This window comes from Engystomops pustulosus, chromosome 7 (assembly GCF_040894005.1).
Source record: "Engystomops pustulosus chromosome 7, aEngPut4.maternal, whole genome shotgun sequence".
Classification (NCBI taxonomy): domain Eukaryota; kingdom Metazoa; phylum Chordata; class Amphibia; order Anura; family Leptodactylidae; genus Engystomops; species Engystomops pustulosus.
In genome coordinates this window covers 18,958,101-18,976,064 of record NC_092417.1, presented here as the reverse complement: position 1 = coordinate 18,976,064, position 17,964 = coordinate 18,958,101, and the positions used below count along the sequence as shown (strand labels likewise).

The window sequence follows — 17,964 nt, the reverse complement described above, 5'->3', positions numbered from 1 at the left end:
GGAAATACATTGTATTGGGGTTCAGCATCACCTCAGTTATTGCAAAATATGGTGCATAATCTGATAGTATCTGGTTCACAAACAGTTAATGTGCTGTGATTGACAGAATCTTATTCCAATCTCATTGGCACTCTGCCTGATTACAGAGAACTGACCCAACCATCTTCTGAATAGGGGCTATGCTTCTCAGATAAGGATTTGTGGACCTGTGCTCTTTGTCTGCTATCATTTGTACTTGGCTTGTTGTTGGCTTGTTGTGACTCTCAGCTTACCTAGCGATTTTGTACTGCATTGCTCTCTTGGTTTGACCCTTATTTGGTAACCCTATATATATTGTTTACTACATGACTACATGTTTGCACTTTGCATGGGAAGGGATCATTGACCAGATTTTTCTACCACTTAGGTTAGGTTGAGCAATTAGGCAGGGGTGGGCTGGGAAAGGGATAGAGTCTCAGGGCCCAGTGTCTCTTTGTGTTTCACCAGTCCACTCCATGACCCTACATATTATGGTGATAAAGCAAAATAAATCAAATAAAACTCAAAAAGAAATATAGGCAGTAATGTTATCAGACAAGTGTTAAAATGTTGGTGTCAGCAATGCACAAGAAGTAGATGGTCTCGTCTGTATTGGCGCTGCGTCATCCAGTAACTCAAAGGAACTGGCAGTTGATTATTTTATTATTTTTATTGAATCAGTAGTCCACTACATGTTTCGGCTCTGAGCCGGAGCCTTCATCAGAAAAAAAAAAATAAAATAAAATATATATATATATATATATATATATATATATATATATATATATATATATATATTTCGACGCAGCACCAATACAGACGAGACCATCCACTTCTTGTGCATTGCTTGTATCCTGTTGGTCCGCCATTCTGGGTGAGCGGACCAAAAAGAATCGTGTGGCAAGCAGCGTGTCCTGACTTCCAAACATCTAAGAGAGAACTGGTTCTCTGATACGCCTAGATCAGATGAGACTTGACACCATCTACTTTTCACCGTATGTAGTAAAATACCACTTGCATCTCTTTGAGTCTCTTTATTTTCTCTGTCTAGTTTTCCTGTAGCCTAATTCCTTTTTGTCTTGTAAGTCTAATTTGTCTTAGTTGGATTTCTCTGGTGCTAAATTGCACCTGTGCCCGTTAGTCTAACATTGCTGCCTGGTGTAGAGGATGCAACTTTTTAAAAAAAAAGTGGCAAATTTTTGCACATAAAAAGTCACAGAGTAGGTTGTACTGCTTCATCCTGCAAAGTTCCCCAGCTCATTTGGGGTGAGCTTTTGCATACTTTTATTGACTTTTTCAAACAGTCTAAACATCAGGATTTATTAGATAAACAGAGTGAATCTATCCAAAATGCTATGTTTCATGAGTCTTGGGGCAAATCTTTAGATCTGTTACAATGTTCCAGTGATAATGTGGAAAATCCCCATATACTGCCATACTATAGTATCGTAATATATGGTAGGATCAATCAGATCAATTAGACAAACTAGGGTAAAAGTAAAAAAGTATCCAAGAGAGTATGAAAAATAGTAAAAAATAATTTTAAAAAGTTAAAAAAGTAAAAATAAATTAATAAAACCTCAAAGTTCAAATCATCCCCTTTCCCTAAAATAGAAAAAAAATAACAAGTATCCCATGTAGGTTGGTATGCCAGCAGACACTGTGCTTTTAAGATGCCATCACAGACGGCATCTTATAGGCACTGCCAGTTGACAGCTCTGGAGTCCTGCTTGGACCTCAGGGCTGCCATGACAGCGATTGGCTCTCCCCAAAGATGGCGCGGGGAGGCGATCATGGGAAAGAAACCCCTAGCAGACGTGTTAAATGCTGTAGTTGCACTGATCATGGAATTTAATGGGTTAAATACCCATGATCGGAGCCCACTCCGACTGTGGGTGTTACACTAGTATTCACACAGTGTATTCCAGAAATGGCCCAACTTCAATTTGTAAGATATAGCGCTCAGCGTCCAATATATCAGACGCAGAGGGTTAAGAGGTTAACGGCAAGAAGTAAAAAATGGAGGATAGCTACAAAGATATTAATAAATTAATAAAAAATTTACTGGTGGGCTGTGAAAAAAAATAAGCCTATACTTATCTCCCATGGTGCTCCTGGTGTCCCACACCACCATCCGTCAGTTTGTTTAAAGGGGAAAAGCATCTCCGCTACGACAACTTTTAGCGGCTTGGCATGCCAGGCAGGTGACTTTGTCAGAGCAGAGGTGCCATGCCCTTGTTAACAAACAGGGTCACGGTGGCAACGGATGGCGGTAAGGAGCACCGAGAGAAGAAAGTATAGGTGTATACTCTCCAGTAATATTTCAAATATATAGTAATTTTTCAATGGCCTTTCCTTTACTTGAGACCATCAAAGTCATATCAGTGGGTTTCTGATCCTAAGAAGTCTTGGAGATCAACTTTTTTGATGGACCAAGATACCTGTATTACCAATGTGGCCTCCTTAATGCTTTATCTACAGTACTGTGTTTGGATACCTATCATCTACAGAAACTTCTTCCTTTTCACTCCCAATGACATCTAACTGCACGTAGTGTCGCTACTACATAACCAGTGGATGGATCACTGTAAACACTGAAGCGGCCACAACTTCTGCATGAGCACTTTGACACCTAAAGCCGATGGTTTACAGGGTTCCTAATGGTGGCACCCCTATCAATCTGATCTAAATGGCCTATAATTATGAGCATTAAACAGGAAAACTTAATTCTAATTATGATGACAGCACCACGATATGAGATTCATATGGTGTTTTATATTTTAATAGCTGTCACCTTTGATCATCTTTACGGTGATTGATAGAGCTTCGTAGAGGCTTGTGTTTTGGAGGATTAGTTGACATTTTTTGTAACCTATTTGGTACATGTCTCTTTAGATCTTTTTTAACCTTATTTCCACTTCCACTCTACTGTATGGTATAATGATGATTTTGCTTTTTTACTTATGTGTGGATTCTACCGAAAAGGGTGCCATTTTGAATCTCTACAACCTATTCTATATTTTTAAACTTATGCCACAATTTGTGTTAGCGGCTATTCTGGGTGTTTTTGGCCATCGATTGTTGTTTAGTAGAGCAGACAATCACCCTGTTTGGAGAAGCCCAAGAGCCCATACAGCCTTAATGACCATGTGCCATACATGTAACGCACACAACGTTACAAAGTTTATCTGTGTTTTCTAATAGGCTGGATGATACACAATGCATAAAAAAAATAAATTTTTAAATTTTTTTATAGACCATTTTTTATTATATTTCTTCCAAGACCATCACTGCCAGAATGGTCAGGTATGTTAAGTCAAGTGTAGAAGTCCCATTTTAGCCAAAAAAATTAAAAATCTTCAATGTTGAAATACTTTTGTGTAAAAACTACAATAGTGCTAAGGAATGAGACTTTTATTGGCTAACCACAAAAATTTTATTTTGTTGCAAGCTTTGAGGCCCTTTCATCAGGCAAGGATACAAATTAAGTACTAAGAGAAAAACATGCCAGAACAGGCCACGCCAGATTTTTTAAATTTGCCCTATGTCATTATAGGAGGTTATACCGTTGTAAGACTTTAACATATCCAGGGTATTTTGAGATTGTTTTCTCATCACAAATTGTACTTCATCATCATCATTTTGATGATATCTTTTGTGTTTAGTTATGAAAATTGGAAATTTGTCAATTTTTTTTAAACATTATTCATTTTCAAAGGTCTAAATTTTCAGCTTTCCAGGCATATAGTAGCACCCAAGTAATTTTATAATTCACATTTTTATATCGGCAATGGTTTTTATGCATCCTCTCTCTTTTTTAGGTTGTTACGAGGTTCAAAATTTTGGGTGCAATTTTTCTCAATTTTATGAAAATCGTCAAAACCCGTATTTAGAGGCACCTGCTCAGCTTAAGTCACTTTGAGAGGCCAAAATAGCTGTAAAACCCTGTAAATTATGGCATGTTAGAAACTACACCCCTCAATGTGTGAAAAATCTACTTTAAGAAGTAGAACCCTTTAGATGTTTCAGAGGGGTTAAAACAAAATGGGGGTGTAATTTACAAGCTGTAATTTTTTTTTAGACAATACATTAATTTTGGCCAATTAATTGTAAGCTTTATTGGTATCTTCCAATATAGCTAACAATTTAACACTGCTACACCTGGGGTAGTGCTATGGATAGATACTGTAGATTATTTGGGTGACAGGTCCTCTTTAAGTATAGCAGAGAAAGCAATACCTGGGAGTTCAAGCTGATGATGACCTTCCAATCACTGACACAAGGCCTCAATATTGCACCTGGGTTCATTACATGGACACACTCCAAACCCTACAAAAGACTGACTCCAGACCCCTGCCATCCTAGGCCATCCCCACACTCCAGACCCTGCCGTCCTAGGTCATCCCCCTGACTCCAGACCCTGCCATCCTAGGCCACCCCCTGACTCCAGACTCTGACATCCTAGGCCACCCCCTGACTCCAGACCCTGACATCCTAGGCCACCCCCTGAATCCAGACCCTGACATCCTAGGCCACCCCCTTACTCCAGACCCTGACATCCTAGGGCATCCCCAGACTCCAGACCCCTGCCATCCTAGGTCATCCCCCTTGGCCCTTCATTGTGTAACATAAACTCCAGTTGTATTGCTCAGGCTTATCTTAATTATGTTTCACCATATGTATTAATCATCTTAGTGTAATATCCTTCAAATTCTGTGTTTTTCTCCCAGTGCTTCTTTTGTATCCAAGCCTGAAGAAGGGACCTCTGTGCCGTGAAAGCTTGCACCAAATATAATTTTTCTGGTAAGCCAATAAAGGTCTCATTCCTTAAGTACTTTGTAGTTTCTACACAAAAGGATCTCGGACTCGGTCTCATCGTTGAAAAAACAAGGTGCCGTTGGAGTCTTTGCCAATTTTGGTCTCACTTTAAAACGTAAAGGTCCTTTTACAATCCTCGAGGATCCTGTTACTGAATTTGTCATATTGCACGTCTTTTTGTAGAGCTCTGCCTGTGTTCCTCCTGTTCCTTTTCTCACAACAGGTATCACTCTGTTTTCACTCTAGAGACTTCTGGTAGACACATCAAAACTTCTTCTGACAGCAAACATGGAAGTCCTATCCTTGAGAAGGAAGATATGCTATGTCCCAAAAGGACACTAGCAAAATGCAAAACTAGAGATGAATCAACCATGAAGAATAACAAGAGCAAAAATGTCTGTGGCCACTGCCTGCCGTTCTACTATAATACAGGTTCTGATAGATGGACAGCAAGAGATCGGTCAAATCTGGATCCCTGTTGCTGGTGTATTGGTCAGAATGCCCACCTGGACTACAACTTCGCATTACATTTTTTTAAAAGTGCAAAAATGTGCCTGATATAAGTCTACCAAAAATTTTTTTCTATAAACAACATACCTTGGTTCCCTTTATTTTATTATTTTACATAGAATACAAATAAAATGTTATGTTTTAAATGAGACCATCAGAGAATAAACGATGATTGGTCACAAAGGCCCCAGGATTTATTTGAGCAAAATATTCCGAGATCACAAATTTGACAAAGGGGATTCATGATTAGGTTCTGTTCAGTATATAAGGAGGCCTCCTCATCCCTTCTGTTTTGTAAGAAAACCAAGATGTCTCCACCTCCATAGAGACTGTTCTGCATTGTTTCAACTAACCTGTAAGTACAATACATACAGTATTGATTCTTTGGTTCTTTTTTTTACTCAGATGCCAATATTTGTCTTAACCAGAAGGTTTTATTATAAATAATTACTGTATATACTCGAGTATAAGCCGACCCAAGTATTAGCCGGGGCCCCTAATTTTACCACAAAAACCTGGTAAAACCTATATATTTTTTTTACTCAAGTATAAGCCGAGTTTGGGTTTTCAGCACATTTTTTGTGCTGAAAAACTAGGCTTATACTCGAGTATATATGGTACATCTGTTTAGCTGAAAGTCTTCTGCGTAGTCCATAGTCCACCCATTAAGTTACATGAATGGGACTCGTTCCTGGGTGCACTGCGGGTCAGGGCGCTTTCTCTTTTCTGTGTCTTCTTTCTACAGGCCTATCACTTATCAGATAAAGGGCAATGCTAGTTCGCACTAGGTTATATTGAAAGAAGAAAATTAATGTAACGTGAGGTGAGTTCACAGACCTGATGCTCAGAGAAGCTCAAATGCCTAATGAAACAGGATAGGCATGTGTGGAAAGATTAGTGCTCTACACACTGGTTGTTTAACTAGTGGTATTACTTGAGATCAGGGTAGACTGCCTTTAAACCCAGACGGACATCTTTACAGTTTGATCTTTCACATCATGTACTCAGTGTGAACCTGCTGTCATTTGTGAAGAGATGGAAGCACCATTGGTGGACTAGCCAATTCTGTTGTTCCCAGGTGCCATTGCTTAATGTGAGGCCCTCGTGCCACCCTCATGGAGCCTTACACTGACAGTTTGGTCAGACACATGCACACCCGTAACTAGCTGAAACTCATTTTGTACATCTCTAGCTGTCCTCCACCAGCTTCTCGATGCACAGTAGATACTAGTCTGTCTGTTGGGTTGTGGCCCTTCTAATGCACACACAGACAGTTCTGTACACATTATCAGATCATTTTTGGACTTTTGGAGAGAGGGCATTTGTAAAACAAAAACGTAAAGTTTAGTTTTACATTTTAGCATAAACATATCAAATTTGCTCCAGTTCACTCCTAGAAAAATGTGTATATTTTTTTTTTAAATATCCATGATTGTTCAAAAACATCTAAAACATAAAATATAGACTTTAAAACTGTTTTCTGGGACCACTAGTAAAAGAGGGAAAAAGCCTAAATTTAAGACCTTGAGACTACTACTGGATAAAACTTCTTTATGGGTCTGTATCTACAGTATATACTGAGCTTGGTTCTGATATAGTTATTTACTAACTAAACTTGGTACTGACACTTTAAGCATTATGCCTGGTTCTTCTATGTTATGAGCTTGGTTCTGTTGGACATGTCCCTTGTCATTTTATCTGTTTTCTACATGCTCTTCTTCGTCCTTGTATAGTGGTTTGACATGGTAACTGTACAATGATATTGTTAGGCTTCATTCTGATAACACTTATGTTTTGAGCTTCTTTGTGATTCTGTAAAAGGGATTTATTACCTTTGTCATAGGATACAACTGTGATATTTACAACTAGCTGTCGGCTACTTTACTGTAATAACCAATGTGGCACATAAAGTTGTGGTCTTCTTTATTCCATGTATAACTGTAGCTACATTACGGCTAGTGCTGTTTTTCAAGCTTGAAAAGGGCTAAGCATGAACCGAAACGTCGCTACTGGAGTAAAGAAGACCACAACTTTATCAACACTAAGCTTTTGGAGCGCTGCTAATTTTATCTTTTTATGGAGGATTTGGGGCTCTAAAATTGGAATGCTGCTTGGACTTTTTTGCTGTAATGTGGCACATAGACAGAATTTATTTGGTAGTACTATAGCACGGAAGTACCATAAATAACTATTATTTTTCATGAAAGTGGTAGTCAATTAGGCGGAATGTCCGGATTGTCGGGAATAGTAAATTCCCTGCAATATTTTCATAATAAGCTTTATGCTGGCACTTTATTTATGTATTATGCCTGGTTCTGGTATGTTATGGGCTTAGGTCTGAGAGACCTGATGCCTGCAATTTGATGTGACCCTGGTGAGAAGTAATGTCATGCTGTCTGTCTTCTATATGCTCTTCTTTTTTTTTCCAACTTACTTCATATTATTTAACCAAGAGTAATAAAAACAGACATGTACATTATGGGGGGAACAAAGACATATCTAGTAATATAAAGCAAGTTATCACTTCCGGGTCGCGCAGGACCCATCAAGATTCTTTAAGCTAAAGGATCGTAGATCAGATACATCTGTTCTGAGAAAAAGAAGAAAGAAGGGGGGTCTTGCCACCACTCAGAGATCGTGATCTATGACAGGACAACAAGAGCCCGCTACTTGCAGTAGTGCCTGTTAATCAAGTTTACATACAATATTACAAACATAAATAGCACAGAAATAAACACAGACCTTAGGCTGGATTCACACGACCGGTGCCCGCCGTACCGTAGCACGGCGGGCACACGGCAGCGCGCGGGGAGAGGAGGAGGGGGAGAGCGCTGCTCACCCCCGCCCCTCTCCATAGGGATATATGGCGCACGGCACCGTATGCCCTGAAAAAATAGGACATGTCCTATTTTTTCACGGGGCACGGAGCAGTACGGTGCCGCACGTGTGCTGCACCGTACCGCTCCCGTAGGGTGCCGTGCGCCCATTGCCGTCTATGGGGGACGTATATCGGCCGTATATACGTCGGCCGTATATACGTCCCCCTTGCGGTAGTGTGAATGCAGCCATAGGAAAGAAAAATTTAAAAAATAACTTTTCCATGGGTCTAACTATACAAAAATTCAACCTAACGTGTCCATGAGCCTCTAAGTGGTTAAAAAATTAGTTTATAGGGGGAAGTTGTCACCAATCGCTATATGCTCTTCTTAGCCCATGTATAGAGGTACGACATTGTAACAGTATAATGGTAAGATTAAGCTTTATTCTGATAACATTCATGATATGAGATTCCTTCTAGTTCAATATCTACAGTGGGGAAAAAGTATTTAGTCCACTACAAATTGTGTTCTCCCACTTAAAAACATGAGAGAGGCCTGTAATTGACTTCATAGGTAGAACCTCCACTATGATCTGATTTTTAAAGGATTTATTTGCAAATTATGGTGGGAAAGAAGTATTTGGTCAATGTGAGGGAATAGAATCCATTTTTGAATCTGTTCTTCTATCATGTATCTATACAAAGATCCCTGTGAATAGCTCCATCCCCCGCGTACACAGATCATCTTTCAGTTACATCCTGTAGGCTATTGGAATGTGGGTATGGTCAGTAGGTTCCTTTGTCTCAAGAACCTATAAAAACTGTCTGCAACCTAAATAAATTGGAATTCTCTCAAACATGTGAAGGTCTGAGTGATTCACCGAGCAGCTCGTACTATACAATGATTTGGAACCACACATCACATCAAGAGATAGGGATATTTCCCTGACAGTCAATAACAAAACTTAATCTCAAAACTTTGTTATATTGTTGGTTCCTTTGTTGGAAATGAGGTCAAACACAAGGTTGCCAAACACTGTTGCTGGTAGGTTGGCTCATTTCTCTATGCCGATGTCCTCTGGAGCAGTGACATTTTGATGCTGTTTCTGGGACCACTCCAGGACCTTGAAATGCTTCTTATGAAGCCAATTGGGATCATTGTCATGCCGAAAGACCCAACTACTTTCATCTTCAATGCCCTTGCTAATGGAAGGAGGTCTGCACTTAAAATCTCACAATACATGGCCCCATTCATTCTTTCATGTAAATGGATCAGTTGTCCTGGCCCCTTTGCAAAGAAACAGCCACTCACTATGATGTTGCCCGCCCCCATAATTTACAGTACGTCTGGTGTTCTTCGGATGCAACTATGAATTCACTATTCTCCAAACATGAGTTGTGTTTCTTCCAAACATTAATACTCCCAATACTCTTCAGATGGGCCTGGATATGTACAAGGATTTGAGTCCCTGGCAGTTAAGTGTGTTACTGGTAGCAACCTTTGCTATGTTGATCCCAGCTTTCTGCAGGTCAGTCACTTGGTCCCCCCCAGGTGGTTCTGAGATTTTGTGTGGAGCCCCTGATGGAGGGAGATTATCAGTGGTCTTGTATGTCTGACCAATTTCTAATTATTGCTCCCACAAATGGTTTCTTCACACCAATCTGCTGCCTATTGCGGATTCAGTCTTTAAAGCCTGGAGCAGGTCTACAATTTTGTTGTGTCCTTCGACAGCTCTTTGGTCTTCACCATAGTGGAGTTTGGAGTGTGATTGCAGCCATTACTACAGGTAATGAGTGGAGAACAGAGAAGCCTTTACTACGTGTAATGAGTGGAGGACACAGGAGCCATTACTACAGGTAATGAGTGGAGGACAGAGGAGCCATTACTACAGGTAATGAGGGGAGGACAGAGGAGCCATTACTACAGGTAATGAGAGGAGGACACAGGAGCCATTACTACAGGTAATGAGAGGAGGACAGAGGAGCCATTACTACAGGTAATGAGAGGAGGACAGAGGAGCCATTACTACAGGTAATGAGTGGAGGACGGAGGAGCCATTACTACAGGTAATGAGAGGAGGACACAGGAGCCATTACTACAGGTAATGAGGGGAGGACAGAGGAGCCATTACTACAGGTAATGAGGGGAGGACAGAGGAGCCATTACTACAGGTAATGAGTGGAGGACAGAGGAGCCATTACTACAGGTAATGAGTGGAGGACAGAGGAGCCATTACTACAGGTAATGAGTGGAGGACAGAGGAGCCATTACTACAGGTAATGAGGGGAGGACAGAGGAGCCATTACTACAGGTAATGAGGGGAGGACAGAGGAGCCATTACTACAGGTAATGAGTGGAGGACAGAGGAGCCATTACTACAGGTAATGAGTGGAGGACAGAGGAGCCATTACTACAGGTAATGAGAGGAGGACACAGGAGCCATTACTACAGGTAATGAGGGAGGACACAGGAGCCATTACTACAGGTAATGAGAGGAGGACAGAGGAGCCATTACTACAGGTAATGAGTGGAGGACAGAGGAGCCATTACTACAGGTAATGAGAGGAGGACACAGGAGCCATTGCTACAGGTAATGAGTGGAGGACACAAGAGCCATTACTATAGGTAATGAGTGGAGGACAGAGGAGCCTCTTACAGGTCTGTGAGAGCCAGAAATATTGCTTGTGTGTAGGTGACCAAATACTTATGTCTCATTATAATGTGCAAAAAACGTCAGACAATGTGATTTTCTGGATTTGTTTTCTCATTTTGTCTCGTATAGATGAGGTCTACCTTTTTCAATTATAGGCCTTTCTTAACCTTGTTAATGTTAATTGCTAGAGTTCTTCAACATTTGTGTCTATTGTACAGTGTAATTACATGGTTAGTGTAGGAGACACTGTTCTATTTTTCTTTTTTTTATCATAGTTTTTAAGGTGTATCTATCTTGGGATTGAACCCCTGATTTCCTAAGAACCTAGCAATGGCCTCTATGAACACATAACTTTTACTGATCTGTAATATTGTATATATGGAATTACTTGCTTGGTCCTGGTGTAAATAGATAGAACTCTAAATGTGTTTTTTTGCTAGTACTTCCTTAATCTTAACAATATTCATTTCTTTTTTTGTAACTCTTTTTGTTTTTGCAGGAAGATGAAGTCTAGAAAGGATGCCACATTTTACCAAAGATTCCATTTGCAAAAACACACTCTTTATGTTGATGACAACCTGACAAATTGGACGGCTGTGCTGCTTACCACCACTTCAGATATGTTTATTGGGCAGTTTCTTTTTACGGATATCTCTGCGGTTTACTATGTCATTTTTAAGTTTCTGAGATAACAGCCTAATATTGTATTACTATTTGCTGTTGTTCATCAATACAGGCGGCCCCCTACTTAAGAACACACAATTTACAGACAACCCCCAGTTACAAGCGGACCTGTGAATGTTGGTAATTGAATGTACTTTAGCCCCAGGCTACAATGATCAGCTGTAATAGTTGTCTGCAATTATGCTGGTTCTTATGACAACCGAACATTTGTAAAATTGTCACAGAGACCAAAAAAATTTCTTGTAGCCAACCAGGGTATTTACTTCTAAATATAACTTTACAAAAAACTTTTTCCAATTTATGACTAATCTCACCTGATTTCGAGTGTAAGAGTATGATGGAGGGTATGCGTGAAATGCATCGGTTGTATTCCACAATCTATAAGCTTCTATGAAGCCAGAAAGCAAAGAATGGTCTAGATGCCGTCAACTTCATTACATATCCAAAAAGTTCAAGCTTTTACATGGCCAGCAGAAAACATCCATCTTAATTTTAATGGCCTAAATATAAGCATGGCACAATGCCTTCTCGGGGACCTTCTTGTTATGGCTACAACAAGCAAATAAGAAGCACATCTTCTACATTTGTACATACTGATTCCAATTATTCTAAGGTGTAAGCTGTAAAAGTAAAACCCATGAAGGGCTCAACCAACCTAAAAACATTTAGCTTAGCAAAATTTTATTTGAAAGAATATTAGACTTTTAAAAACATTGAAATCTTTGATTTTGAAGATTGGGCCATGGTGCAGCAAAGTCACCACTGCCGCAATGAAACGGACCTCTTTGATCTTTTCATCTTTTTTTCGTAAATACTATAAATTTACATATTTACAGAAACAAATAAATGAGAAATTGCCTACTGAAAAATTCTATCGACAACCATTCCAGTAGGCACAGACGGTAAAGGGCATCACAGACATCTGTAAAGATGTTCTATAGAGATGTTCAATCTGCCCTCTTAACCATGATCAATCTAATAGGTCATATTCTAGGTCATCCAACAAGGTATCTCACATAAGGTGACGTGGTTCTGACAAAAGGCATCTCACATAGGACGATCTTCATGATTGCTAGCAGGCAGAAATTTTTGGCCTATCAATGACTTTATCTTAGTAGCTCCTACAGAGAATTTGCATCATAATAATTCATCACCTATGAATGAAATGTTATGGAACCATTAAACCAAACAACTTCACTTAGGTTCATCTTACTTGGGTTGTCCACTGATTCTCAGCACAAAACTATTTACTTCATCATATTTTTGATTATGTATTTAATGACGGTATCTGGGAACCTTATGCTGGTCATCGTTGTGAGGATCAATCCAAGACTACATAGCCCGATGTTCTTTTTTCTGACCAACCTCTCTATCATTGATATCATCTTTTCCTCCTCAGTTGTTCCTCTCCTCCTTAAAAACACCTTGGCTAAAGACAGAAGTATTTCAGTATTTGGATGTGCCACACAGATATGCGTCTCCTTAGGTATGGGCGCTACAGAAAGTTTAATTCTTGCCTTTATGGCCTATGATAGATATGCTGCGATTTGTAGACCATTACATTATAACACCATAATGAACAGGTCATTGTGTATTTACTTAGCTGTAGTGTCATGGAGTGTCGGATTAATAAACTCTACTATTCAGGCAATCCTTACATTCCAACTTCTGCAATTCTGCAATAGTCGTGATGTAAATCACTATTTTTGTGAGGTACCTGCTTTCATTCGACTGTCTTGTGGAGATACCTTTGTGAATGAGTTATCTGTATACATCACAGGAGCCATTATTGCGATGGGCTGCTTCTACTTAATTGTGATATCATATGTGCATATTATCTCCAAGATTCTGAAGATTATTTCATCAGAAGGGAGACAGAAATCCTTCTCTACATGCGCCTCCCACCTCACCGTTGTCACCCTCTACTTTGGAACTGTTATGTACATGTATCTACGACCCCATTCCAAAAAGAACGCCGATTCTTCTACAGATAAGATAGTGCCCATACTTTATACATCAGTAACTCCAATGTTAAACCCTTTTATATATAGTATGAGGAACAAGGATGTGAAAAATACCCTCATGAAGAGGAAGCAAGATCACTAAAACCTTGACAATATTGATGACTGCTGTTACGTTGTTACGCTGTCCACTAGTTAATAGGGACAACTTTGGGAAGCATCTCCAGGCATACAGTACCAAGTCCCAGACCCCCTCACAAGAAATTTGGCTTAGCTATCAGACTTTCCTTGGTACTGACAGTTCAGCAGAATGATTTTAGTAAACTGTTCTTGTTCCCCTCTGAGGTCCGTAACACAATGCTCTTTAATGCCATCAATTCTACTGTCCTGGTGGTCAACTTCAGTCAACAAATTAATTCATTCAGGAGGAAAACCCATAACCATGATATCCATGACAAAACTGTGAAGGACAAAAAAGTGGAACCAATATGTCCCCCCATTTATTGTTAGGCTGCCGTGGGGTTCATATGCCTTGTATTATTTTAGTGGCTTCAGTACTTTTGGTTTAACCATACAAATCAGTTTATAGTATAGAACTCTTCATTCTAATCTCTGTTGTTATCCATGGGAACAAGATGGGTCCCTATTGAAGATGAAATTTCTCCTGCTGTAAGTTAAGGAGGGTCATGCATCTTTAGTGAAGACATTTGTGTCTTTGTAATAGATAGCCTCGGTCATGACAGCCTCAGATCTTTGTGTGATCCGAGGCTGTCATGACAACGGATTGCTGCTCCCCGGTGACGTCACAGGGAGTGACGATCGGAGCCAAGATGGCGGCGCCCACGCGCCGCCGGCTCTTTAATGCCACCGGCAGCTTTGCCGGCGGCGATCAAAGGGTTAACACCCGCGATCGGTGGGCAAGCACCGATCGCGGGTGTTAGCGGCGGGCGTTTGCTTCATTATGAAGCAAATGCCCGGTGAGTATGAAGAGGGCTCAGCCCATTGCACTATGGGGTTAAAGATATATAAGATGCAACACTGAACAATTGTTGAGCAGAGAGAAAATTCTAAGATAAATGACCCCAGCAAGCCTTAAAAAGAAACCAAATATAGTTCTGAAAATGTTTCAGCTTTGTAAAGGAATCTTCCAAGAAAGTTATAATTAAGGCGAGATTGGAAAACCTTATAAACATACAGTGTAAGAAACATTTTGTGCCAACCAATGAACCCCATGTTCAAGCACTACAGGGAAAGGTACAGTTTAATTAACAAATGATGACAACTTGTCAATAATTTCTATGTGCTCTGCCACATACAAACAAAGTGGGGCACATTTACTTACCCGGCCGCTGGAGTTCACTAAGATCGTGCGCTTCCCCACTCAGGTCCGACAGAGTCCACCATATTTTTAGTGGTTCATCTAAGTGCTTGGACTTGTAACACAATTTGAAAGTTAAATCCCGCGCTCAGTCAGAATCAGTTGGACAGTCTGACAGCCCACCCCCCGATGGAAGCCAGCGCAGCTGCGCCACAAAAGGGTCGTGTGCCTGAACTGAGTTCCTCTGTGGCAATAGAGAGGTTTAGGTTGTCCCATTACATTGGACCAAGAACTAATGGATGCAAAGCTACTTTACTTGGGAAGACTATTGGAGTCCGATGGATCCAGATCTTAGCGCCCATTGGGCAGGAGGTTAATATTCGAGTTAATAATATCTTCAGATTGGTATGGGGGGTATACCTAAAAGGAAAATGGGCAGAAAAATTTGAAAAGTTGTGGGGGAGGTGGTTGAACACAGCATGGCTCCCAAATGGGACCCTTGAGGATCTGCCTGGAAGCCTTCATTACCAACTGATGGTATAGGGGGTCTAATAGCAGGCACATTGTCTATACACCCTGTTCTCTGTATTATAACATAAGCCCTGCATTCAAGGTCCAATTCCTACAGTTATATGGACTGGTCTTCATAAATGGATTTGTTTTCTGGACTATCGTTTGTCTACAGTGGGGGATCAGGGTAGAAATTGGGAACTTTTGAACTATATGTACAGATTTTGTTTCTTGTTTTGCTGCTTGTGTACTCGTTTTTTGTGTGTAGAAGAAAAATATGTTAAAAAAATGTCAATAAAAACGTTTTGATTTTAAAAAAGAACTAATGGATGCCAAAGATGACCTGATCAAAGTGCCCTGAACTACAGTGATTTGAGTGAACTTCAAGTCAAGCGGAACCAGCATGGACTACAGCAAGAGCGAGATGCTGCTGATACCCAAGACTAAGAGATATTCATGTACAGAATCTTTTTAAGTTTGGGATCAGCTAGAGAATGTTTACTGAAGGTAAAACTTTCTAGTTGCCCATGGTAACGAAATCAGAGCTTATCTTTACAGTTCTAAACAGCTGTGGGAAAACACTGAGCTCTGTTTGGTTGCCATGGCGAACTAGAACAGTTCTGCTATAAGAGACTTGTAATAAATCCCCCCCCCCCCGGGACTCCATTGTAAAGGGAATGGTGTAACTGTCAAGCATAAATAAAGTGCCATGAGCAAATGTGTCAGCTGCCACAAGGTCTACTAGCTGCTTTATTTGACCCATATTCACAGTTCATTAATCACAAGTTGAGAAACCTTCAAGCTAAGTGTACCTTTTATATCCTGTTCCAAAACAGGAAAACAAGTTTTCAAAATGCATGCGACAGCCCTCAGGGAATTCGGTAGGAGCATAGCTTGCACCATAACACTACTATTTTGCCCATACTCTTTGTTCTTAGATTAACTGCGACAGATTTTAGCTCTATTAAATATTATACATTCTGGTCATCTTCTTGTGTAGTCATCTAAAAGGTCTCACAAGATGCCTTCCTGAATGGTTTTGGACTTTAAAAGGACTAATCTAAAATTAGTCAGAAAGGTTTTTTTTTAAAAAAGTAGAGCATTTAAAAGTGATCAGTCCCTTGTAAATTAGGAAACACCATGATAGTGGCTTAAAGGCTGAAGATTGGTATTTTAAAAAATGTAGATTTTACTATAACTTCTTCTCTAAGTTCTGGGGTGAATATATTTATTTGCTAGTAAAATTCTTGTAACTAGAGTTGAGCAGACCCAATGTTCAGGTCCAACAAGCCAGACCTCAACAAGAATTTTAGATTCCTTGTTGGGGCTCACCGAGAAAAGTTTGGCGATAGATCTATACATCATTGTGCCATTAAGGATGTTTGAACAATAATTTTAATGTAATATGGTAAAGTATTTTTATATTTATGCCTAATATGGTAATAAAAAGGGGGAAATTGGAAAGTTTGAATATAAAATGTTTATGACCTCCTTTTACTGTGTATGCCAATTTTCTATGTTGGCACAAATGTATTATATTGTACTATTTTGTCTGTTTATCTTGTTTAATTTTTTTTATTAAAAAAAGGCTGTTTGAAAAGGACTCATGGGCTGAGATCTCTTTGAACACATAGGGGGTCATTTACTAAGGGCCCGATTCGCGTTTTCCCGACGTGTTACCCGTATATTTCAGATTTGCGCTGATTTTCCATGAATTGCCCCAGGATTTTGGCGCATCAGCGCTGGCATGCTCGCGACGGAAATCGGGGAGGTGTGGCCGAACGAAAACCCGACGGATTCGGAAAAACCGCCGCATTTAAAAAAAAAGTGTTGAGGGGCTTGCGCTTACCTTCACTAGGAATAGGCCGGTGTACTTCAGTGCATTCCGGGGAACTTCAGCGCAGCAGCGCCACCTGGTGGAACTGCCTTAATGAATCCCGGCCGAACCCGAATCCACCGCAGAGAACGCGCCGCTGGATCGCGAATGGACCGGGTAAGTAAATCTGCCCCATGGGATGTTTGCGACATTATGCAGGAAGCACCTAATGGTACCACCACCAATCAGTGGTGACACCAATAACGGGTGTTAACCCTTAAAATGTCACCGGCAAAGCTGTGCGCTGTGATTTTGGATCTCTCCAATGACAGGGATCCACAGCCCTTTCCCATAACAGCCTAAACCTTTATAAGACTTTAGAACTGTAATAGATCAGTAGCCAGTTCCCCATATACTGCAATATTTTAGTATTAGGTAAGAGCAAACAGATTCCCAGGTTCAACATTCGGTAGAACTTAGCAAAACAAAACCTCAATCGTGCACTGCAATAAGTAAAAATAACACACAAAAATGAAAAAAAATGAAAATGAAAAACAAATATAGAACAATATATGATTTTAAAAAAGGGTAAAAATGAAAAAAACGCAACATATTAGGAATTGCCATGTCCCAGAATTCCCAATCATTAAAAATATAAAAACGGTTGTTTGTGTGGTGAACCTCGTAAGTGAAAAAATGCACTCCAAATTGCCCCTTTAGCCATGAGTAGCCATTTTGCAACTCATAGAAATTTCTATAAAAAATAATCAAAAGGTTGCACAGTCCCCTAGGTATGAAAAAGTTATTGGCATCAGATTATGTCAAAATGAAAAAATGTTTTTCCCAGATGTTAGCAA

At 40.0% G+C, this 17,964-nt stretch overlaps 1 protein-coding gene across 1 annotated transcript; it reads left to right on the top strand.

Annotated features, from left to right (window-relative positions):
• The first annotated feature begins 12,672 nt into the window (after positions 1-12,672).
• Positions 12,673-13,639, top strand: LOC140068679 (olfactory receptor 2D3-like). Its single transcript, XM_072114063.1, has one exon. It carries the CDS (start codon positions 12,673-12,675, stop codon positions 13,606-13,608), a length of 936 nt encoding a protein of 311 aa, XP_071970164.1. The 3' UTR covers positions 13,609-13,639.
• Positions 13,640-17,964: the final 4,325 nt, after the last annotated feature.

Bases quoted from the DNA above. Each gene is read 5' to 3' on its own strand.
- LOC140068679 (XM_072114063.1), top strand. From the start codon at position 12,673: ATGGAACCATTAAACCAAACAACTTCACTTAGGTTCATCTTACTTGGG.